Below are 21,700 nucleotides of genomic sequence, written 5' to 3'. Positions count from 1 at the left end.
ATGGCGATCGGCGCCATCGCAGCGAAGGCGCCCCGGCAGGAGGAGATAACGCACGCGCAGGAGGAGGCGCCGTCCTTCGAAAAGGTCGACTGGAAGCGGGACCCCGGCCTACGGAAGCTGTACTTCTACTGCTTCGTGCTGTGCGTCGCCTCGGCGACCACCGGCTACGATGGGTACGAACACCTCCCTACCGCTTTTCAAGGAAACGGGGCTAAATGGGAAAATGTGCTAACTTGGTGTTGGTGGTGGCTCGCAGCATGTTCTTCAACTCGGTGCAGGTCTTCGATACGTGGAAGGCGTTCTTCAACGACCCCAAAGGATCGCAACTGGGCCTCTTGGCAGCACTTTACCAGATCGGTAGCTTGGGCTCGATTCCCTTGGTGTGAGTAATGATTGCCTCGTCTCGCGTTGTGGTGGTGGGAAGAAGATGGATGGGCTGACATGTTGCAGACCTATACTCGCCGATAACCTGGGCCGAAAAGTGCCTATTATTGTTGGATGTGTCATTATGATCGTCGGTGCTATCCTCCAGGGAGTCGCCGGCAACATCAATACCTTTATGGGCGGTCGTGTGATGATGGGGTTCGGAAACAGTTTGGCTCAGATCGCTTCGCCTATGTTACTTACCGAGATCGCTCACCCGCAACATCGTGGCCGTCTTACAGCTGTGTATAACTGCTTGTGGAATGCCGGTGCTATTAGTATATCCTCCCTACCATCCGAAGCATCACGACGGACGAGAATTGCTGACATCCAACAGTCGTCACATGGCTTTCCTTCGGCACAAACTACATCCAAAACGACTGGTCATGGCGTATCCCAGCCATCCTCCAAGCGCTGCCCTCCGTCATCCAGATCATCTTCATCTGGTGGGTTCCCGAGTCGCCGCGATACCTGATGGCCAAGGACAAGCACGACCAGGCGCTCAAGATCCTCGCGCACTACCACGCCAACGGCAACGCGCACCACCCGACCGTCCAGTTCGAGTACCGCGAGATCAAGGAGACGATCCGGATGGAGATGGAGAGCAAAAGCAACAGCAGCTATGTGGACTTCTTCAGGACGAAGGGGAACCGGTACCGCTTGGCCGTTCTCCTGTCCTTGGGTCTGTTCTCCCAGTGGTCTGGCAACGCGATCATTTCCAACTTTGCGAGCAAGTTGTATGACCAGGCCGGTGTTACGGACTCGAATTCCAAGTTTGGCGTGAGTTTTCTTCATTCTTTGAAAACCTCTACCTATCCCCTATTTGGAGAAACCGTTTTCTTGGTTGACCTATGCTAACACCACCTAGCTCTCCGGCGGCCAAACAATACTCTCCCTCATCGTCTCCGTCACGATGGCCACGCTCGTCGACCGCTGGGGCCGGCGGCCGATGTTCCTCACGTCGACGGGCGGGATGTTCGTCGTCTTCATCTTCTGGACGCTGTGCGCGGGCCTGTACGGGGAGCACGGGGCGCCGGGGGCCAACTACGCGATGATCTTCTTCATCTGGCTCTTCGGCTTCTTCTACGCCATCTCGTGGTCCGGGCTGCTGGTCGGCTACGCCATCGAGATCCTGCCCTACAAGCTGCGCGCCAAGGGCCTCATGGTCCTCAACATCATGATCCAGGCCGCGCTGTGCCTCAATTCTTACGCCAACCCCGTCGCCTTCGACGCCTTCGGCGAGTCCCACGGCTGGAAGCTGTATCTTATTTATACGTGCTGGATCTTCTGCGAGCTGGCGTTTGTGTACTTTATGTACGTCGAGACGAAGGGCCCGACGCTAGAGGAGCTGGCGAGGGTTATCGATGGCGATGAGGCGCCCGTGGCGCATTTGGATTTGGATCAGGTGGAGAAGGAGGTTGCGATTGAGACGCATGATGATGTGCCGCATAAGGTATAATGAGGGGGGAGGGCTCTAAGTCTATCGGTGGTCATCATAAGTGGGATTTTCTAGCGACATCTTGGTTTAATGTTGTTGCTCGCTGCTGGATGCTATTAAGTGAAACTGTTGCATGGATGAGACGAAGCTGTTTGCATGCTCGATACCCTCACTTTTGCGAAATTGGCATGCATAGGTACTACCTCCCCTCCGTCATTGTGGACTGGGTTTTGGGGCATTGGGATGGATCAATTGATTTTTTAGGTACGTATGGATGCGCTCTTCGTGGCATCCTCATCTGGCGGGTGGCTTGTTCGGAATAGCTAAAAAGAATGATTCTACTGCACACCACTTAAGATCGTTTACGAGTGACCTTCGTCAAATTGTTCTCAGTTACGTCGGTGGCTTCTCACCATATCTCCTCTTTGCGTATAAAGAATAATAAACCCGTCTGATACGATTGCATTTGATATCGTTATTCCTTATTTCGCATCGTATTAATCGCCCTAGAAAGTGATGGTAAATATTTGAGTCTTCTCCATGATGCTTAGATTCTTCGTTGAGCTTTGAGAGTTGAGCTTAAGAAGGAATCCACATAATTTGGTACTGCGTACTAGAATAATTTTCACTTTCCATCAGCCAACGTTTTCAAACTCGCCATACTCAACAACCAATAACGCTCAACCTTAAGGACAGTTACCTGATACGGACGTTCATTCTTAACGGCAATACCTAGACGAAAATTACCAATCGAAATCATCTTGAGTCGAAGTACAAAAAGAGACTCGGAAAGTGCAAATTGAATGGAGTCCTTTTCACTCGCGGCGCAGCACGGAGGCGCTATCGAGCATGTGCATACGATCCGTCTCGATCCGGCAGCTGCGGCTACAGTGCGTGAGGTACGCATTATAGTGACAGTCCTTGTTGCAGGCTGGGTTGCTATTCAAGGGCTGAGAGCTCTGCAAGCCAGCTCATATTTTCGGAAGTGATAGACACCGATCTCTTCGCTGCGTTTGTTAGAAACTCGGACAACCCCACCTCTCGGATGGATTAAGTGCTTCTTAGAGAGCCATGACGACAATTATATGAACAGATCGGCCGGGAGAAATCTACGTTATGGTGGTTAGAGGTTAAGGTACTTACACTTAACTATGTACTACTACTGTATGAGTTCAGAGTCTCTACTCACTTTAAGACTTGGGGAACGGCCATACATTGTCGAATGGATCATCGAATTCATAGTTCATTTAGAACAATGTCTTAGATAGGTACTGGTAGATCTTAACAAATATCAACCTTAAATGCTTCAGTTTTTCTATGCTTAGATATTTGCTTTTTGAATAACTCCGCTTTCGAATATTCGCTATGCGCATAGACATGATTATGTAACAATGAGTACCGGACCTAGCGACCCACACTGTGAAATTGAATTTTTGACGCCGTCCTGAGATTTTCATACCGAGGTAGAAACAAGCTCTATTCTCATTCTATGTCTTTCCATTGGACTGTACAATCTCGTTATATAACGTAGATTTTAATGAGTACTATAAATTGTTAAAAATGCGCTTGTCAGGTCTGCAAAAAGAAGTACTGTCTCTTTACCGGAATTGCCTCCGCGAAAGTCGCAAGAAACCAGCTGTTCGTGAATCAGTCTGCCTCATATAAGTCGAATGGTTAGAGCTAATAAGCAACAACAGACTGCGCGGCCGCACTTTGAATCATTCGCCAGGTAGTTCTTATAATCAGGCGTAAATATCATATTGTTTACCATCTAATTTCGAATTTAGATCAGAGTTTCATAAGCACATCAAGGTGGACAAAAGAGATTTCTCTGCTATCGAGTTTCTACTACGCAAGGGGCGGCGTCAGTTAGAAATGTATTCGTCACCTGGTATCAAAGATGTCAGGTGATGATAACCTTGGAACGATATCAGAAAATGAGCAACTACAACACGAAGTACCTAGAGATGGGTTACGCCTTACTAAAGTCTACTCCTGGTCTGCCGAGTCGCTACTGCAGAGAATGGTTATCAGCTGAACCGTCGTGAAGTCTCTTAAGGCTGTTGTTGTAGACTACGATCAGGAAAGAACATCAACTTCCTTTAAAACCTACACGAAACGCGACCATCCAGTACGACTATTCACAAAATAGCTTTTACTTTTGGGAGTTTTGGGGACCCTTTTTGGAATACAGACGATGCCTAAGCTCAGTTTACCTTAGAAGGGAGATCCAAATCGTCGACCGAAAGCCACATATCCGTCGACGGCGCAATTAGGCGAAAATCTTTCACATCGAGCCGCCGAAGCAGTATTTCGTACACCGTTACCAGAGCACCTAGTAAGAGAGCGAGAACGCCAGCGACAACGCAGGATCAGTCGAAAGAAAAATGGCGTCCGAGTTAGCCGACGCCTCCCTTCACGAGGGACAAGATTGTCTTTGGGTGATGATAACCAATATTCGCTGATGCAGGTGTCCGAGTTCACTGAAGATCATCCATACTGGGGCACTCTGCGGGAATCCCAAACCCCAATTATGAACCCCGGAATGATTAAAGCCGTAAAAAATAGACCTGTATACGGGGATCATAGTGCTGCTCAACACACTAGTAGCCATAATCAGCAACCCCCCAAACCACAGCAGGCTGGGCAAACGACTGGAGGTCGACGACCAAGAGGTATGAGTATCTCAGGGCGGAACCTAGGCCAAGCTCGAGAAAAGAGGTTTGGTCTTGCAGACCCTATTGTCTAGGATGCAATCAACAGGTCGCTCGATCAGCAAGGACGACTCTCTACTCTGGTTGTACCAGAGGATGCATTGGGAGAAACCAATCACCTATCAGATATACCATCTCGGACGTCGAGTCAGCGCAAAACCCTGAACCGCTTCACGAGACAGCTTACGAAGTACGCAGATGCCGCTGAAGCAGCTGGTACGGCTCCAGCTATGACACCCAGCGAGTCTGAGTCCAAGGTGTCGTATCATACAGTCCAGCAATTATTACCATATCGAAAGGAATTCCAGAAAGCTGGACTTGCGGTGACGTCTGCAGAACAAAGCCGCGGATCTCCCTTTAAACCCAGAAGTAGTCGAGAACCCATGATATATCCACCAAAGATCGTGGTGGAAGCGGTTACCGATATTGATGAGCAATACGAGACTAAGAGCGAGGGATCATGTTCGAGTTCTGGGACGTTTGTCGACTTTAACCCGGGTGGTTATCTAATAGCAACATTACCAGGCACCGATGCTACGTCGAAGCAAAAGTCACTACCCAAAGATAAAAAGGGAATCTTTCCATGGCTAAAGAGAAAATCGCCAGTTGAGGAAATGCCTATCGAGCAGCATAAGCCGCAGCAACCACGGCCACCTGCTAGGGATGGCCAGGTTCAAAGCCGGGTGAGAAATATAGACTCACAGAACAAGTGTGGTCTTCGTAAGTCCTATGCTTCCAAAGACCTTCCGGTTCTGCCTCCTGCCCGTCCCACGCCTGCGAAACCCCCAATAAAGACGACTAGGCCGTTCGTCAATGCTGTTACCCCGGGAAGGCCGCTACTACGAGCACAGCCACCTGTTGATGTCAAGCAAAATTATAGCGCACCACGTTCGGAATTAGTAAATTCGCGAGCTGGGCCAGGACCTGGGTCTAGGCAATCGACAGCACATACCGGCTTACGCAGGCGCGATGTGGCCACTCCTCGCGTACCTCGCCCCGAAACAATCGAGGAAGAGAAAGAAAACTCGTCAATTCATCCCATCCACACAACAGTTCAGCTATATCCCCTACCTGAGCCAAAAGGCACGCCGGCGCGTAGTACTACGATTGGTCAACAGTCACAGGGCGCATCGCCGCAAACAACTCCCTCCACAATTCCTTCGTTACCATACGCAGCACGACATGCAAGTCGTCGGCCATCATCATTAGAACGAGCTTTGGACGAGGTTTCTGAGCAGCTCGAAAAGATGGAACGGCAAGCCGATAGGCAGGATCGGATATGCGGTCGCCCTGCGACTTTAATAGAAAAGACGAATGAGAAGAAGCCGCATTCTTCCCCTCTGGAGCCCAGCCGGCAACCTTTGAAGGCTACTCCTTCACATCGAATCCGGCCAACGGAGAAAATCGTGTATGCGAGTAGGAAAACACCGCCTATCGAACCCCCTGGTCCGAAGCCGAAGAAGCCCTTACCGCCTAAACCTACTCGAAATTCGCCAAGTCCGCCGCCTAAACGGCCGCTACCCAGTCCCCCGGTGGACAAGACACTGCCTAGGTTGCCTAAGACCGAAGACCTCTTAAATGACTTGGATGCCTTCTTCGATTATGACGATGCAGATATCAACGACAGAGATGTCATTAAGGGGCTCCAAGTCGCTATACGTGCGGCAGCAGATAACATGTATGACGCATTCATACGGGACAAGACCGGGCTGAGGATTCGTCGATTCTTAGCTGACCTGAGAGCGGTTGGTGAGATGCAGCAGGAAAATTCAACGGATCGACGTGATAGGGGAGTCGGAAAGAGTTCGATGAAGACGTGATTGGGGACTAAGCATCAACCTGATTCTGACGAGTTTTCTAGAACTCTTTGGAATTTGGATCCTGCGTGCCAGAAGTCGGCTCATAGTATGTGCAAGTAATGATCATTAATTAATGTTACTTGACTTGACTCGGGGATGAGGCTCAATTTGAGATATGCCCCATCTGTAATATTCATAACTCGAAGATGTGAAAGAGTCCGCGATGTCACTCAAGGCAGGGGCTCGGCTTGTACTCTAGGGATGATCTAAGATACTCCACCTACGTGCTATATTTAGGGATAATTCCAGGTATTTTGAGCAGGTTTCGAGGTACCTGACCTTATCTCCGGCAGCCCACTTGCCTAATGCAGGAAAGTGAGAAAGGGCGACAAGGCAAGAGTCAAGCTTACGAATCAGATCGATGGAAAGAATAAGACCCTGGACACCTTGGAAGTCAAAGCCCAAGAGACTTAATACAACCCCGACAGTTTCACCGCATGCTTCACTTTCGTTCGATTCTTTGACCATAAAATATCTGGCTAAGGTATAACCTAATAAGAACAGTACCGAGAACATAGATACAATTGCGAGTGAAGGTGTAGAGAAGGTGTAGTGAAGATATATGTGGAAGTTTACGATTCACGATGTCAACGACGACCACAACTAGCGTCGCCAACTGCGGTCCCAAACATAGGGCCTGCGATGAATGTCGTATGTTGGGCACTTACCTTCTCACCCACGTCTCGAATCTTCGTTCGGACTTACAATTGCCACAGGCACACGTAAGCTAGCTTGCACCAAAGAGGCCGACGGCTGCTCGCGATGCAAGCGCGAAGGCATCGCCTGCCACTACTCCCCGCAGAAACCCATGGGCCGGCCGCGGAAACGGCCCCGAGACGAGACGATCACCGAGAATTCGGTCGCGGCCCCGGCCTCGAAGAACACGATGACGGAACTTCCGGCGGATACGCCGGATCCCGGGCTGGCTTTTATCAATCTGCTAGCCGGAGACTTGAGTTACCTTAATTACGATAGCATGGGGAATAGTAACGTAGAAAGTAATAATGTGATAAGCCGACCGCAGGACAAGGGCTACCAGTTCTCGTTCGGGTACACGGGGGATAGTTTGGGGGACATCGGCTACGACCTGGCACCGCAGCACACGCCGCCATACTTCAACTCGAACATCGACCCCTCCCTCTTCGCCATCGACCCCCCTCCCGCAGACCAAGTCCCCACCTTATCCCCTAACACAGCAGGCACGCCCGAGAGCACAGGCAGCAGAAGCAGCAGCTCGTGCAGCAACAACGACAGCGCCGCGGCAGCTGCCGTCGCCACACCGCCGACGACGACGCAAGGCTGCGCGCACACGGCGGCGCTGTACCTCGCGCTAGACGCGATGCAGAAGGTGCCGTCGGGAGTCGAAGCAGCGCTCCAGCACGCGCGGCGCGCGACGCGGACGGCGTACGACGTGGTGTACTGCCCGGCGTGCTCGTTCAAGCTCGACCCGCCGGCGGACGCGGACGCGGCGGACGTGACGCGCAACTTCCAGAACCTGATGCTGCTCGCGGCGCTGATCCCGTCGATCGTGCACGCGTACGAGCGCGTGCTGGCCGCCGTGGACGAGGAGACGGCGCGGGCGGCGGCGGAGCGGCGGAGGTTGGTTTTCAAGTTGACGGGGTTCGGGGGCGTGCTTTGGGCGGACGGCGGAGCGGACGAGTGTGTTGGCGCGGCGGGGCTGGATTACCGCGAGATGGAGCCGGCGATGTGGAGGTTGACGGTGCGGGCGCTGTTGAAGGTCGACGTGTACGGGCTCAGCGAGTCGCGGGTGGATGCGCAGGCCGAGGCGCTGCCGCTGCATATCGGGTTGAAGGATATCGTGCTCCAGATGGAGCAGAAGAGCCGCGCTAGGCACGCGGTCATGGACGCGCTGGTGGCGAGCGGGGCGTGGAAGCCGCCCGCTTGCGGGATGAAGATGCATGAGCCTGGGGAGACGCCGACGTGTCTTAGGGTTATTGCGATTGCGAAGGCTAGTATTGATTCTTTGATCATTGCGTGAGGGGCTGGGGTTTGGGTTTGTCGTATGCGCGGTTGTGGATCGTTACCTGTTACGAGGAGTGATGAGACGGGCGTCTTGCGACGGCTTCGTTTATGATGGAGCCATCATCTCCTATGGAGATTTTGATTTCCTCAGGTCGCCGATTCTCTCACGACTAGTCTGCCGGATGATTCGGAGAGATGTTATGAAGTCATTGAGCAAGAGAGGCAGTTCTACATACGGCCAAATGCTCGCCGCCTACCTAGATTCTAGCAACGTGCTGAGCCAGGGCCGACTCAGGTGACGATGAACTGTATAACGCCGTCATTACCCGCGCCAAGGAAGGCTGGCCGATGAGAGGCGCGAGGGGGCGCGCTTCGCGTTGTCAGGTTGTTCCCCGTATCTAATACGTGTTCATCCAGCACGGGAGCGGCATGTGACGGTTGGAGGACCTATGACGGAAGAGCAACAGAGCAATGTCACGTTGGAACACGATATGGTAAACTTACGAATGCTACGACTAGGTGAATGACATTATATACGAGTAGGATCATTCTGCTCTACAATTACGAATAAAGTTGTTAAATGGATGTTGTTCGCGTTTGCTGTGGTTACAATATATGCGTGCCTACATGCTTGCTTGGCTGTATTTGCCACAGGTTTTAAGTTCACGATATCTATAGGTACCTATATTGCCTTGTCTAGCAGAAGACCTAATATATATAAACATATTATTGATGGTTGATGGGGATTTGTTGAGGTTAGTATAGGTATGTCGCCCATGGAAGACCTACATTATAGTGGGTTGAGTTAAATCAACACCGAAAGTTAAGGGGTTCAAAGTCTTCAATTCAAGTACCACTCGAGAACCTACACAAAGTTCACAAATCAGTTAGATGAGACTAAATCAGCCTCCATAACTTTGTGCACCCATTCTAGATGCTTGTGGGATTTAGGAGTTTCTAGGCGTCTTCCTAAGGCGCAGTAATCTATCTTGGGCACTTCTGGAATGGTAACGCTGCTGATCTGCAGGAGCAATCAGATTTATTTCCCCGCTTCGTTTGGCGATATTTCCAGTTAACGTCTTTGCAATATCCAATCAAAGCTGGGAAAGGGCCATGTTTGGCACGGCGCAGCTGAAGCTTTGTGTTCTTCAGTGTACTCTGTACCTGGCGCATTCGCCAGGAATGGTGAAAAGGTTGTGCTTACGTCAAAACGGAGGTTTATTTTTGGCAGCTTTGCGGCGAAGCGTAGTGTGATTCCAAGGTTCTTTTAGGTTAAACTTGTGTACCACGGCAAGTCCGCTAAAAGCCGCCAGCTAAAGCAAGTAACAGTCGGTTGTGGAAATACGTGTGGCCGACATATTTAAGCTTCAATGGATGCGCTAATCCAAGCCTCATCCCATAGAATGCTAATGTACCTAAGTGGGGTTGGAAGATGAAACGATACTTTGACTTGCTAAGGCGGTTGAGTTAGAGGTCAAGTTCCCTCTTAACTCAAGGGAGCTTTCGGAGAACCATGAAGGGTGGATGGTCAGTGCGGAGATACCATACCACTTCTGGTGTTAGCTGAGTCAAAGTCAGCGAAGCAAATGAACCAATGAACCAATCTGGCATGTCGGAAGTTTGGCCTTGCATCACTTTATGTACTTTTCCAGTACTTATTCAATTGAGGACACGGTTGTCTAGCACACATTAAAAGCGAAGAAACCGATCCGGGACATCGAATTATAATCACATCATACGAAAGGCGTATAGAATCGCCAGCTTTCCAGCTTTCTCTTTTTTAACTCTTCCAACACCTACCATCACTAACCTCGTCAACCTCACCAAACTCGGAGTCGACACCTAGGTATCCTCGGCTTGTCTCTCTCCCACTCCGTCTCTCCCTTTCTACTATTTGTCGATACCCTTTTCCTCTACTTCCGTCTGACCACCGTAGCCCCCAACCTTTCTCTACTACACCTCCCACATTGATATTTACATCCACATTCTTCGCGCAACCGTCGTCCGCATTCTCGCCGTCTCGCGCATAAACAGCTGGCCTGGGCGACATAAAACCGCGATCAACAAACAATGGCCCAGATCAGAGGTACAGCCGGCTACCACCTCGGTGGACCGAACCCCTTTGGCGGCCCCAAACCCGACGTCGCCGACCCGAGTCCTCTCGACGCGATCAGGGAACAAACCAGTAAGATCGAGGATGTTTTGGATACCATCAGTGAACCCATTAAGCCGTATGTTGAAGCGTCTTCGCCCCTCCGCACGCACTTGCTATATAAGAGCTATCTATGCGTTCTTATATTTAGCTGCTCAAGTCTAAATGGGTTGGGAAGACTAACGCGCGATTTCTTGCAGATATCTACCAGCAATTGGGCGATTCCTGATTGTTGTCACATTCCTCGAGGATGCCCTGAGAATTATAACGCAATGGAACGATCAACTGGTATACTTGAACTCATATAGGCACAGTAGGTGGTATATCAATCTAATGAGCAGAACACTCTTGTTAAACTTACCTGAATCGCCAGTCCCCAGCGGCCTGACGCACCTCTTCCTCATCGTAAACGTCCTGACAATGTTCGCCTGCTCCACCATGGTCATCATCCGAAAGCACTCCGACTACGCCGTCGCCGGTCTCATGGGAGTCGTCGTTACCCAGGCCCTCGGATACGGCTTGATCTTCGACCTCAACTTCTTCCTCCGAAATCTCTCCGTCATCGGCGGGCTGATCATGGTGCTGTCGGACTCTTGGGTTAGGAAGACCAAGGCGTTCGCGGGCCTGCCCCAGCTCGACGAGAAGGACCGAAAGATGTACTTCCAGTTGGCTGGTCGTGTTCTACTGATCTTCCTGTTCATCGGCTTCGTTTTCAGCGGAGAGTGGTCCGCCTGGCGAATTGCTGTTTCTGTCATTGGTTTGGTTGCTTGTATCATGGTCGTCGTTGGATTCAAGGCCAAGTTCAGCGCCACGCTTTTGGTTGTCATCCTAAGTATCTTCAACGTTTTGGTCAACAACTTCTGGACTGTGAGTTTCTACGCCAAAGAGGAATTCCTGTCAGTTGGGTATGCTAACATTCTGCGCAGCTCCACGAACACCACCCTCACAAGGACTTCGCCAAATATGACTTCTTCCAGATCTTGTCGATCGTTGGTGGTCTTCTCCTGCTCGTTAACAGCGGCCCGGGCCAGTTCAGTATCGACGAGAAGAAGAAGGTCTATTAGGCGACCACAGAGTTCGCTCCCGACGAGAAACTCTGCCGATGGCACTTCCGCATCGCGATCACACATGAGCATGAGCTTTAGTTAGGTTTGTCTTCCGCCGTGTGCCGATGCCGATTGGGGCAAAACACATTTTTTTGTGGCGTAACGGGCGTAGAAGCGAGGGTTTTTATTGAAGAAAAAAAGTTGATTTTTTCAGCAAGCCGGAAAGACTTGGCTGAAATTTGGGTGCGGCAACCCATATATTGCTCTCACTTAAGCTCATCATGAGAGAGGGTCTTGGCTGCGAAAGGGGACAAAAAGAACTGGGGAAGTCTATACAAATTAAGGAAATGACACTACTAGGATTATTGATATGTGTGCGTGCATCTGCATCTGTAATGTGTAGGTTTAAGAAACCATTGATTCGATGACTACCTACTTGACACTGCCCTACTAATGGAATTTCATGCGCGCTTGAAAGTATGGATCGATTGGGGCTTGTATTATATTGAAAGATAAAACGCCGCGAGGTATCGAAGCATAATGGGATTGTTAGATTGGGTACTTGATGAGTTTAAACGTGTCGCAGCTATAGCTCGAGTAGCGCAACATGGGGGTTTTATTATTATTCTTGAAGTATTGGTAGATTCGCCGCGTAGCCCTTTTCCCCCTTTCCTGCGGGAGTCTCCTTCTCGGTTTTGTGCGAGGTTCACCAGTTCGTCCGATGTTCTCATTCGATTGGTGTCGAGATAGCGAGGATACGGGGAATTTTATATTAGGCATGAGCTACAAGACATGAATATCCAGGGTCGTCTAAAGTTGAGAACTCTCGCGTGTATGTCGTGTATTTGCCCTTAGATAGGTCCTTAACTGACTCCAGCGCCACTTACAAGCCGCCTAGCTTTACTTCACATACATAATATATTAATGGTAGGATAGTTTTACACGACGATCCAAATAACAAAACCTTTTAATTATTCTATAATAATAGTAGTAGTCTTTATTGAACATAAGCGGCAGTGCTATTCCTAATAATATAAGCTATCTATAATGAACAGTATCGATAACGCATGCTTTCGTGCAGGAATAATACCCTCTCATGGAGGATCATCGTACCCGTTACGATACTACATCCTGGGTACATCCTGACGAAAGCAATGCTTTGCGATTTCGGCAAAGCTACTCGGGAGGGTTTAGATTATCACGAGTAGCTCGGACGTAGATGTCGACCGTATTGGCGGAGACCTGGGATCAAGTCCGCGATCAGCGTCGTTCTATTCTGTGCTGGGTTTAGAAAGCCGCAAAGTAGATGTCAGATAACATCTCCAGATCCACCAAAAGTTTTATCATCACGTATTTTCTCTAGAGGGTGGAGTGGTCCGTGTGGGATTCTCTAAGCTTGATATGTTGGAGATATCTTTAATCTTTGGTTACTGAGGTGACTTGCCTCGAGACAAGAGCGTGTTAGGGTTTAGAGAAAAGTTTTCCGTTTGTAGAGGCTTAGATTTTCTTGACAATGGATGGTTCGCTCGCCAGGCAGGTAGAGAGGTTGGTGGTAGGTATATCCGCGACGGTTGTTGTCAGATACACTTCCACAATTTTCATAATTTTCTTGTTATCAGGTGGTCTGTGTGTTTTGATGCCTTCAAATCTTTGGATTTCATGTGATCTCCTCTGAGACACGATATGGAGACCGTTGAAGATTTTGCAGTTAGTCTTGGCTAGAAGCTCTTAGATTTAGAAGATAGATTTTTCTTCTAAGAATAATTGAATTATCAAGCATCACATTATTCTGACAATTTCCTACCACGGATGCCGGCAAGGGAGGGAGAAAAAAAACCGCAGCAGTAGACGAAATTGCTTGGGTTCAATTGGTTTGCCGTGAGCAGCCCGAGGTTCGTTTATGTTAAAGAACTTGTCGAGGACGCTTCTTAGACCAGTTTCCCGCTTGTATGTTTGTTGCCTTAGACCGTAGCCCGTTTTTGTAGCCGGTACAAGAAGCGTTGGGTGTACTCCGTGTCGTTGCCCAAGAGAATTAACTCTGCGGTGAAAGACTTTCTGTTAGGGCGGCCTGAAAGCATGATGCTTGGTTTCAATGCTGTAATCAGGTGCATTTCCGACACGCGCAAGAGAACGATACTTGAATTGCCTTCGGTGGTTGGGATCCTCGTTGGGAGTAGGTGAGGGAACGGTGGAGGCACAGAACGGGAAGAATGTTCCTGAACGTTGAGGGAAGAGTTATCCATGGGCCATCCTATCTCGTGTAGATCTCAAAGTATGTTTTAAGAGGAAGAGTTGGAAATTCGACTTTATGCCTCTTGCAATGGCTAAGATAGGGGTTCAGGCGAATCTGTATCGATCGTAAGACAAGATGCGCTTGGAGTAGGTAGGTAATGTATGGGAGTGAATGTCTCTAATAAAGGCGATTATTTGTTGAATTCCCTATTTGAGCTTCGTTTCTTAGACGATGTAGGATTTTAGGCGTCCCGGATACGTTATTTGTCGTAGCCGGGGCTGGGTCGAACGGCAAGTCATTTCTAGTTACCGGATTCCGGGTTAGGGTTTGATATATCATTCGTTTCTTTGATATCCATGGTCGAGAATCGCAGCCGACTGCGACTCACAACTGATCAACCTGGTAGCGATTATTAAGATCTTATCTTAGGAACCGTCAAGGATTTTTGGAATTGCGGGAATAGGAAGTGTGCATAGGTAATATAATAAATAGAGTTAAGATAGCATGGCTTCTGTTTGGCAAGGAAACAAAAGAATGGATGGTGTATCGAATTAAAATGAGTTGAAGGAAAGGAATACGTGTAGAAGTAACTACACTTTATGTTATTCAATGATATAGTAGAAAGAAATCGTCGACGGAACCGAAATGAAAGTAAGAAAGGAGTGAAGTTGAGGGTGAAGAGGAAGAGGAAGAGAAAGCAGAATATCGCGGAGGAATAAAGACAGTATATAGTCGGCTGGTTCTAAAGCACATTGACGAAAATATCTTCTCGGAAGACTGGCCAAACCATGGAAATCGGAGCCCTCAATCCCTAGACGTTAACCCGCTTAATGTCTGAGACCGAAGTTGACAGCTCATAGCTAAAGAAGCTTGGAAACTCACGAGACTGAAACTTTGAACGAGCGGAGATGTTATCGTTGACGTAGCTCATAAGTAAGATCCCGATGAAGACTTCAATAGCTTCTTCGACCGCCTCTCTATGAAGTTCGAGCCAGCATCTAAAAGCGGCAGGCTGCTTGGTTGAAATTAATAGTGATGTCAACACCCTTGAAAATATTTATTAAACATACATCTCCGGGGGTACGGCGACGGCGGGGTGCCGGTCAACTGCATACCTATTAAGTTCCGGAAAGTGAAGCAATAGCTACCAACGATATCTCCCCGAATACCGTGGCGAATCCGGTTTTACAAGCGGTAAGGCTGGATGCAGCTATTTTAATAAATGACTTCCCGTTATAGGCGGGGTTAAATAACAAGTGAAGTGGTTGAGCCAGACTTGTAAAGTGGGCTTAGGCCTCCCTGCAGCGCGGGTAGATGCACTACGGATATATGTCCTTTTTTCCATGAGCGTAGCAGAAGGCTGCATGTCGGAAGAGGCGATAGCATCTTGCTCAAACGGGCGGGTAACTGCCATGCTGTTAGGCTCTGCTATAAGACATCTGTCAGGTTTCAAAGACCGTAAAGTGCATCATGAATCTATATGGTCCATAGTGAAGTTGTACGAGGTGTACGTAACCTCCCAGCCGCGTCCCTAGGCGCATACATCATCACTATAGACGTACCTAGTCAATGCCGATATCACCCAGGAAGAGTGACCCCAATATGGACTAAGACACGTTGGAGGCCGCATTTCTTTGCTGCCTATGTGAGGTAAACTACATCTCAAACGACGTCGGGTACTCGCAAGGCGAGCTGTAGAGAACATAGTTATTTATTTGTAATTGTTTTCTATGGTACATATTAGTGGCACGGCTATGGGCATCTTGCCGACTCATGTCGTTTTGACCTTAGACACCGGGGAGATGAGTCCGCTCTCCTGGACCAACTTCCACAGGCACCACAAGTAGCAGAGCGAGAAGCCGGCGGCACCGATGCCGACGTTGGCAACAACCCAAAGATCGGGTTTGTCAGGGGGTGGCGTGGCAGTGGCCTCTAGAACATGCCAAGCACCCATGGCGATGTAGAAGAAACCGTGAGTAATGGCTGTTAACCATTGAACCCATATGTTCTGTTCTTCCTCGAAGTAAGCGCTAATAGATACAGGCGGTAGGCCTAACAAATATGCCCACAACAGTGTCAGGACTGCATACGGCACGCGTAGGTCAACCCTCTGTAATAGTGGGAACATTGTCCACACGCCGACAAGGTTACCGAACCCAACCCAGGCCCTAATGTCCTTTCCTAGTCCCTGCTTTCCGGCAAGGAGTAGAGTCATAGGGAGAAGAGGAAGAAGAGCACTCTTCTCGTGGACTTGATAACTAAATAAGAAAAAGCCCCATGCGGTGGCACTGAAAGCGTATGGTAGTAATTCCTTGCGCGGCTTGAAGAATACGACCGCGCAGGGTGGAGTGATAGAGGCGAGGGTAGCCAAGAGCGAAGCTCTCTGTAAAAGTTCTGTTGGATATTTTCGCAGCTTGATGACCACGTTAGCTGCACACCAGAAGTTGGCGACCTTATCTTCGAAAAGCCCCCGCGCGAAAGGGAAGATTCGGTGAGCCATTTGGACCACCTGCTCAACCACTGGATAATATGCTGCTTCCGTATTTAGGTAGGCCGAAATAAATGTCAAGATGGGGAGTGGTGGTCGAGGTCCATCGAGATCGGGTCTTGAATTGATACCTCGGCTGGCATCATATAATGTACCTAATATTATCGGCAGTACGAGCACTGCGAAGGAGGCAAGAGTTACAGCTGCGATACCTGTGAGTCGTGCGATGTTTATTCGAGGAAATGTACAGCTTCCTAATAGGAAAGCGAATACAGCTGGCGCATAATACAGCGCCATTTGCTTGAAGCCTAGAGCTGCGACGAAGAAAATAGACGCCCACATGTATCGGCCTGCCACCATGCTTGACATGCTCGCCAAGACGAACCCAAGCATCACAGTATTGTATTGGAAGTGAACGTGGTCGATAAGTATAGTAGCCGGCTGCATGAGTATAGCGACAAGAGCTACTGAAGCTGTCCATTGAGCAACTCCAAAGAGTCTGCTATATCTCCTAACGAATATGACCGCAGCAGGTATATAAATAAGGTATTCGGATACAATGACGGTAGCTCTCATGAACACCTTGAGCGTCGGATCCTGCAGACCTCGAGAGGTGTAGAGTGCGAACCACGAAGGATTAATGAGAGAACCGACTTTGCCGAGTAGCAAGCTGTGGTATGCTGTCAAGGGAGGGTAATCGAGGCCCCACCATTGCAGGTCGTGAAAATACCATTGTGATATTGGTAGGTGTGTAGTGATCTCCATCCAATGCCTCTGCGCTTCGTAGTCTCCAAACATCGGCGGTTTCTGGAAGCCTGTAGTTAGGAAAGTGTTAGCTCAAAGCTCAAGTCTGACGCGACCATAGCTAGAGAGGCGCATTGGGCAAAGCTGTAATGGCCTTACCTGAATATCCCCATAGCCCGGCAGCCCATCTAAACAGTCCAACGACCATAAGTATGAGGGGCAGAACCTCCCATTGTGAAAGAGAGCTTCGAGCAGGCCAGAGGAAAGCCGCTAGAGGAAAGGAGGGAGTTCGGATGAGAGCTTCGGTTTTGACATTAACGGAATTGTCGAAATGCGCCGTCTTCTTATTCTTGCGCCGCGGCTTGTGCGGCGATGGTGAAGCGGAAACCATGGTCCTCACCGTCGAATTATTATGTGCTGTGTCACTGCTGAAGTCATTTGGTCACTTAAACAAGCTCTCTCTTAAATCTGACCAGGTGGCATTGAATGTTGTCGAGGTCAAGCTGAATTTGGTGTAGTCCACATTAATTGACCTTCATAAGTTCGTACCTGAGTACTTTTTTAGACAGGGGTTGTTTTCTTAGGTGCTTGTCATGAATTCAAGGCAGGGGTTGCCTTCTAGAATGAATGGAGAGGATGAGGTTGTGGCTGACGCTACGGCTAAGCATGGTATAGTGCATAGTTCAAGTACAGACCCATTTATTAAAGATAAACGGTGTGGCTTCACATAACGTCCCGCTTCAAGCATACTCCGGTTTCACAGCAGCAACTATATCCTGTTTGTTACATATCCCTTAGCATGTATTACAAAGGCATAGCAATGAACAACTCAGGCTTAAGCCAAGTCACTTGGCTTCGGTGATCTTTTGTAACAAATTCAAAAAGGCCATTTTTATGTGAAAAGAGGACTGTGTCAGTTTGAAATCCCTTCACTTGAGGTGTTGAGATTTTAAATCATATCATCGAGTCGTAAAGGTTCTTCAAGATGCCTTTCCCATTTATATTACCCACTACATCATCGTTCTCCTTCTCCTCGAGCTTCACATGCGAGTCTCACCCCTCACTACCTCTAAGTACGAGTACGCACCGAGGGGTCGTGAAAGATTCTTTGAAAAAGCATAAGCGACTTCCTGCAGCATCTCAAGGTCCTAATCTACCTTCAATACTCTCCAACTTGAATAACTATCTCCCATATCTCCTCGCCATCGATGCTGGCTTAAGTAATAAAGCGATCTCCGGAGAGGAAGTCAGTGTGGTTTTAACTTCTAATCCCACTATTGAATGGCGACCTACTTTATCAGATCATGCCGTGCCGGGCAAGGAAATAGCCAGAGTCAAAGTTCAGTCTATAGAATATGAGTTGTTCTTTGCTCTCTCCGCTGTGGGCTATACCCATACTCTGCTTGCTCGCTCTTCCCTGCATCCACTATACGTTACCTCAGGTGTACCACTCAGTGCGCAAGAACGGACTGCTGCCATAACCACGGCTACAAAACACTTGTTAGACGCCGCCTCGGTGCATGATTATCTTGCTCGTCGAGCGGAGAGTCTAACTACAACACCCCCATGTGCTGATATTTCGCAATCTACCGCCCGTGCCATGTCCTCGTTAGCCCTGGCCGAAGCAACGCTGCTTGCTGTTCTGAAGGATGATCCGTACCCAGCGGTAGTGGTGCAGGACCGGAGTGCGAACGACCGGGAGTGGATGTACAAAGCGCCCGAGATACCCAAGGTCCGAGCCCACCTCTTCGCTCGACTATGTCTCGCGGCCGCAGACCACGCAGCCCAAGCATCTTCCTTATGTCAATCGCAAGGAAGAGGTCCATCGAAGCTCAATGAGGGGTTGCTACGTTATCTAGAGGACTTTAGGAAGACGAGCCGAGCAAAGGCGTGCCGGTTCTTCGGCATAGACGCCGAGCTGGGAGGCCAGACCGGAAATGCTCTGGGTTGGCTCCGATGCGGTCTTCAGGAACTCGGGGTCGAGTCAAAAGAGACTAAGAAGGGACTTAGTTTCACGCGGATGAAGAAAGACTGGTCCGAGAGGAGGGAAGACAAGAAAGTCGAAAGGGGCACAAATTGGGGCGCGGACGCAGGTAGGGTAGAGGAGACGAGAGTGATTGAGATGCTAGAGGCGAAGTGGACTAAAATCAACGATACCGTAAGTTTAGCTGGATGAGATTTGGTGCGGTTATGACTGATTAAAAGCAGATGATGACCCAGACTATCCCGCCACCTGGCACTTTACTAGCTGGCCTTCCGTCTGGGAGAGACATGCACACTATTAAACCATACCAACTCCCAGAGCTTGGAAGGGAATCTCTCGAAGCGATGCGTGCACCTCCAGATCGGTCAGACGATTTTGGAGACGACCAATTCAGCTCGGACGACGAGACCGCCGTTGAGACGCCGGTTGGCGCATTTCCAGGCACGGCAAACGAGTATCGAAGCACGAGCACGAGGTCGTATTATTAGAGGTGTCTGTCTCTTAGTGAAGCAGGGAGGAACATAGCCTACATCATGTCGCTCTTCAACCAATGCATATGTTTAATAGAGTCCAGGTAGGAATGGGCGCATAACAGCATCATGTTCCATGTTGGCATAGGTATTATATACAGATAGCCTGAGAGGCAAGTATTTACCGTGCACTTTGTATTATTCATTTGTTTTCTAACGAGAAAATAGCATACAGGATTTATGGTATTTAGGAAATAGTTATGCCCACTTGGTTTTGGCAACATAGAGTATGGTCGTTAGCTACGATATAGGGAAGCAAAGCCCGCCTTAGGTTTCCTGGCTCATTTCATAGTAACGGCTTTTCGAGCAAGGATAACTCATGTAGACCTTGAAAGTAAATATCGAACAATTTATGAAAACAATGCTTGAATTATCTCACTTCTGACACAAAATTGCTCCGAAATTTCTATCCAGAGCTGCCAATAGCTGAGGCCCGACTCATATGACACCCAAGCATTGCAATCTTCAGTCGTTAACAGTCCTTGAAATTTCTTATGACTTTCATTACTCTATTGTCCCTGAGTAAACTAACCATCCCGGTACATTTTCCCATCAAACGCCGTTCGTCGGAGGTGTCATGAATAGAACTCCCTTCTAGCATGCATATACACCTCCACATGCAAAGCAAAACCCCCTATCTCACCTCACCCCTTACTTATCTCTCCTCTTCAATGCCAGCCACATAATCCCGAATATGAACCCCCACTTAATAAGTGTAGACCATATTCGTGACCTGCGGCCTCAACACTTGGCACTTCTTCTTCAGCGTCTTGACCGCCTCTAGGAACAGCTCGTCACTATCCCACTGCCCGGTACTCTCGATCGAGAAAATGAAGTGGTCCCTCCGCCTGCCCAGCTTAACCTTGCCCTCGAACTCAGGGTGTCTCAGCACCTCCCGACTCACCGTATCGCGCATGGGATCCTTAACGACGGCCTTCACCTCGCCCTCGCGGCCCTCGTACCCGCTCCCCTTGACCTTCGCCTCCTGGCGCGTGACGCGCTCGAGGTCCACGACGCCCGGCATGAAGCAACCCGCGAACTTCTCCGCGTCGTCCCCCAGAATCGGCTTTGTTATGGTGATCGTGGGCATGAGCCGGTAGCTGGCGGTCGCGACGGGCGACCACTTGGCGTGGTCCCAGCCGAAGCCCTTGTGCATGTGCATCTCGATATCGACCTCCTGGCCCGGCCGCAGCTTCGCGATCAGGATGTCCGGGTTGCACGGGCGGATGCGGTCTTCGGCGCTCGAGAAGTACTTGGGCTGGCCGCCCAGCATCTCGCACGTGATGTCGCGCGCGTACAGATGCGCGCTATGGTACAGCTCGCGCGGGTCCGTCGATCCGGGGGGCGCGGACTTGTTGTGGCTGCACGCGGCCTTCAGCTTGAGCGAGATCGTGTTGTTGTCGAAGGTCGTGTCGTAGGTCCCCTCGCCCTCGGCCGGCTTGCGCCAGAACCCCATCCACTCCCGCAGCCCCTTCTTGCCGCCCGTGAAGGGGATCAGGCCGAGGCGGTGTGCGAGGACTTCGTCTTGGATGACTGAGGTGTTGTTGTGGATGAAGACGGTGTCGATGGCGAGGGTCGGGATCTCGGCGATCAGGATGCGGCGGAAGGCGTTGGCGATGGAGGCGTCGACGCCGATGAGCGAGAACTGCGCTTCGAATTGCTTGTTCTCATGCCATTGGACCTTGAAGTTCTTCCGGAAGACTTCCTTGTCCCAGGCTTGGTCTTCGTTGGCGTAGTTGTCTGGGTAGTCGTTTGAGACGGTGTTGGTTATTGTCTCTTTGTTTATGCCCACGGTCTGGTTTTCATGTTAGATCACTTAAGTAGATGCCGGTGTCATAGGAAATGGTAACGAACATTTCGCTCCTCCAATTCTTCCGCACTAGGCGGGTGTCGCCGTCCTGACGAAGGTGCCATGATGTGTGATTTGTGAGTGAACGAATAGCTTGCAGAGGCAGATTGTATGTCTTGAGGAAAAAAATGCGATTGAAAGAAAAGTTACTATCTTATCTTAGATAGCGGGGAATTGCAGTGTCTTATCGGTTATCACTAGACCCACCCTGTCATTTTCGTAAGCCACCCCTCTAGCTCCTGCTGTGCCTGGCAGCC

The 21,700-nt window shown here is 49.6% G+C and overlaps 6 protein-coding genes across 6 annotated transcripts; 4 read left to right on the top strand and 2 right to left on the bottom strand.

Moving 5' to 3' along the window:
• On the top strand, window positions 1-2,335 carry F4807DRAFT_467928 (general substrate transporter; the record flags this gene model as incomplete). Its single annotated transcript, XM_048002554.1, has 5 exons — window positions 1-173; window positions 257-382; window positions 451-701; window positions 761-1,203; window positions 1,292-2,335. 5 exons carry the CDS (start codon window positions 1-3, stop codon window positions 1,880-1,882), a joined length of 1,584 nt encoding a protein of 527 aa, XP_047853481.1. The 3' UTR covers window positions 1,883-2,335.
• A 4,372-nt stretch (window positions 2,336-6,707) lies between these two features.
• On the top strand, window positions 6,708-8,717 carry F4807DRAFT_105374 (uncharacterized protein). The gene is made up of 2 exons (XM_047992683.1): window positions 6,708-7,085; window positions 7,151-8,717. The coding sequence occupies exons 1-2, from the start codon at window positions 7,019-7,021 to the stop codon at window positions 8,431-8,433; spliced, it is 1,350 nt and encodes a 449-aa protein (XP_047853480.1). The 5' UTR covers window positions 6,708-7,018; the 3' UTR covers window positions 8,434-8,717.
• A 1,325-nt stretch (window positions 8,718-10,042) lies between these two features.
• Window positions 10,043-12,293, top strand: F4807DRAFT_428236 (SURF4-domain-containing protein). Its single transcript, XM_047998251.1, has 4 exons — window positions 10,043-10,648; window positions 10,770-10,882; window positions 10,943-11,436; window positions 11,496-12,293. Exons 1-4 carry the CDS (start codon window positions 10,488-10,490, stop codon window positions 11,631-11,633), a joined length of 906 nt encoding a protein of 301 aa, XP_047853479.1. The 5' UTR covers window positions 10,043-10,487; the 3' UTR covers window positions 11,634-12,293.
• Window positions 12,294-15,366: 3,073 nt separating this feature from the next.
• F4807DRAFT_428232 (glycosyltransferase family 57 protein) lies at window positions 15,367-17,697 on the bottom strand. Its single transcript, XM_047998250.1, has 2 exons — window positions 17,240-17,697; window positions 15,367-17,151 (listed from the first exon to the last, which is right to left on the bottom strand). Exons 1-2 carry the CDS (start codon window positions 17,469-17,471, stop codon window positions 15,620-15,622), a joined length of 1,764 nt encoding a protein of 587 aa, XP_047853478.1. The 5' UTR covers window positions 17,472-17,697; the 3' UTR covers window positions 15,367-15,619.
• A 183-nt stretch (window positions 17,698-17,880) lies between these two features.
• F4807DRAFT_428229 (uncharacterized protein) lies at window positions 17,881-19,956 on the top strand. The gene is made up of 3 exons (XM_047998249.1): window positions 17,881-19,238; window positions 19,289-19,707; window positions 19,763-19,956. Exons 1-2 carry the CDS (start codon window positions 18,066-18,068, stop codon window positions 19,550-19,552), a joined length of 1,437 nt encoding a protein of 478 aa, XP_047853477.1. The 5' UTR covers window positions 17,881-18,065; the 3' UTR covers window positions 19,553-19,707; window positions 19,763-19,956.
• A 103-nt stretch (window positions 19,957-20,059) lies between these two features.
• F4807DRAFT_105292 (DNA-directed RNA polymerase) lies at window positions 20,060-21,573 on the bottom strand. Its single transcript, XM_047992682.1, has 2 exons — window positions 21,449-21,573; window positions 20,060-21,389 (listed from the first exon to the last, which is right to left on the bottom strand). Exons 1-2 carry the CDS (start codon window positions 21,506-21,508, stop codon window positions 20,301-20,303), a joined length of 1,149 nt encoding a protein of 382 aa, XP_047853476.1. The 5' UTR covers window positions 21,509-21,573; the 3' UTR covers window positions 20,060-20,300.
• Window positions 21,574-21,700: the final 127 nt, after the last annotated feature.

Source organism: Annulohypoxylon truncatum (assembly GCF_022578515.1).
Source record: "Annulohypoxylon truncatum strain CBS 140777 unplaced genomic scaffold F4807scaffold_19, whole genome shotgun sequence".
Classification (NCBI taxonomy): Eukaryota; Fungi; Ascomycota; class Sordariomycetes; order Xylariales; family Hypoxylaceae; genus Annulohypoxylon; species Annulohypoxylon truncatum.
The sequence above is the reverse complement of the archived record's forward strand: the minus strand, read 5'-3'. Positions and strand labels throughout refer to the sequence as shown.

Bases quoted from the DNA above. Each gene is read 5' to 3' on its own strand.
- F4807DRAFT_428229 (XM_047998249.1), top strand. From the start codon at position 18,066: ATGCCTTTCCCATTTATATTACCCACTACATCATCGTTCTCCTTCTCC. The intron at 19,239-19,288 runs GTAAGTTTAGCT...GATTAAAAGCAG, and splicing joins GGACTAAAATCAACGATACC to ATGATGACCCAGACTATCCC.
- F4807DRAFT_105292 (XM_047992682.1), bottom strand. From the start codon at position 21,508: ATGGCACCTTCGTCAGGACGGCGACACCCGCCTAGTGCGGAAGAATTG. The intron at 21,390-21,448 runs GTTCGTTACCAT...CATGAAAACCAG, and splicing joins AAGAATTGGAGGAGCGAAAT to ACCGTGGGCATAAACAAAGA.
- F4807DRAFT_105374 (XM_047992683.1), top strand. From the start codon at position 7,019: ATGTCAACGACGACCACAACTAGCGTCGCCAACTGCGGTCCCAAACAT. The intron at 7,086-7,150 runs GTATGTTGGGCA...CAATTGCCACAG, and splicing joins TAGGGCCTGCGATGAATGTC to GCACACGTAAGCTAGCTTGC.
- F4807DRAFT_428232 (XM_047998250.1), bottom strand. From the start codon at position 17,471: ATGGTTTCCGCTTCACCATCGCCGCACAAGCCGCGGCGCAAGAATAAG. The intron at 17,152-17,239 runs GTAAGGCCATTA...TCCTAACTACAG, and splicing joins CGGGCTATGGGGATATTCAG to GCTTCCAGAAACCGCCGATG.
- F4807DRAFT_428236 (XM_047998251.1), top strand. From the start codon at position 10,488: ATGGCCCAGATCAGAGGTACAGCCGGCTACCACCTCGGTGGACCGAAC. The intron at 10,883-10,942 runs GTAGGTGGTATA...CTGAATCGCCAG, and splicing joins CTTGAACTCATATAGGCACA to TCCCCAGCGGCCTGACGCAC. The intron at 11,437-11,495 runs GTGAGTTTCTAC...CATTCTGCGCAG, and splicing joins TGGTCAACAACTTCTGGACT to CTCCACGAACACCACCCTCA.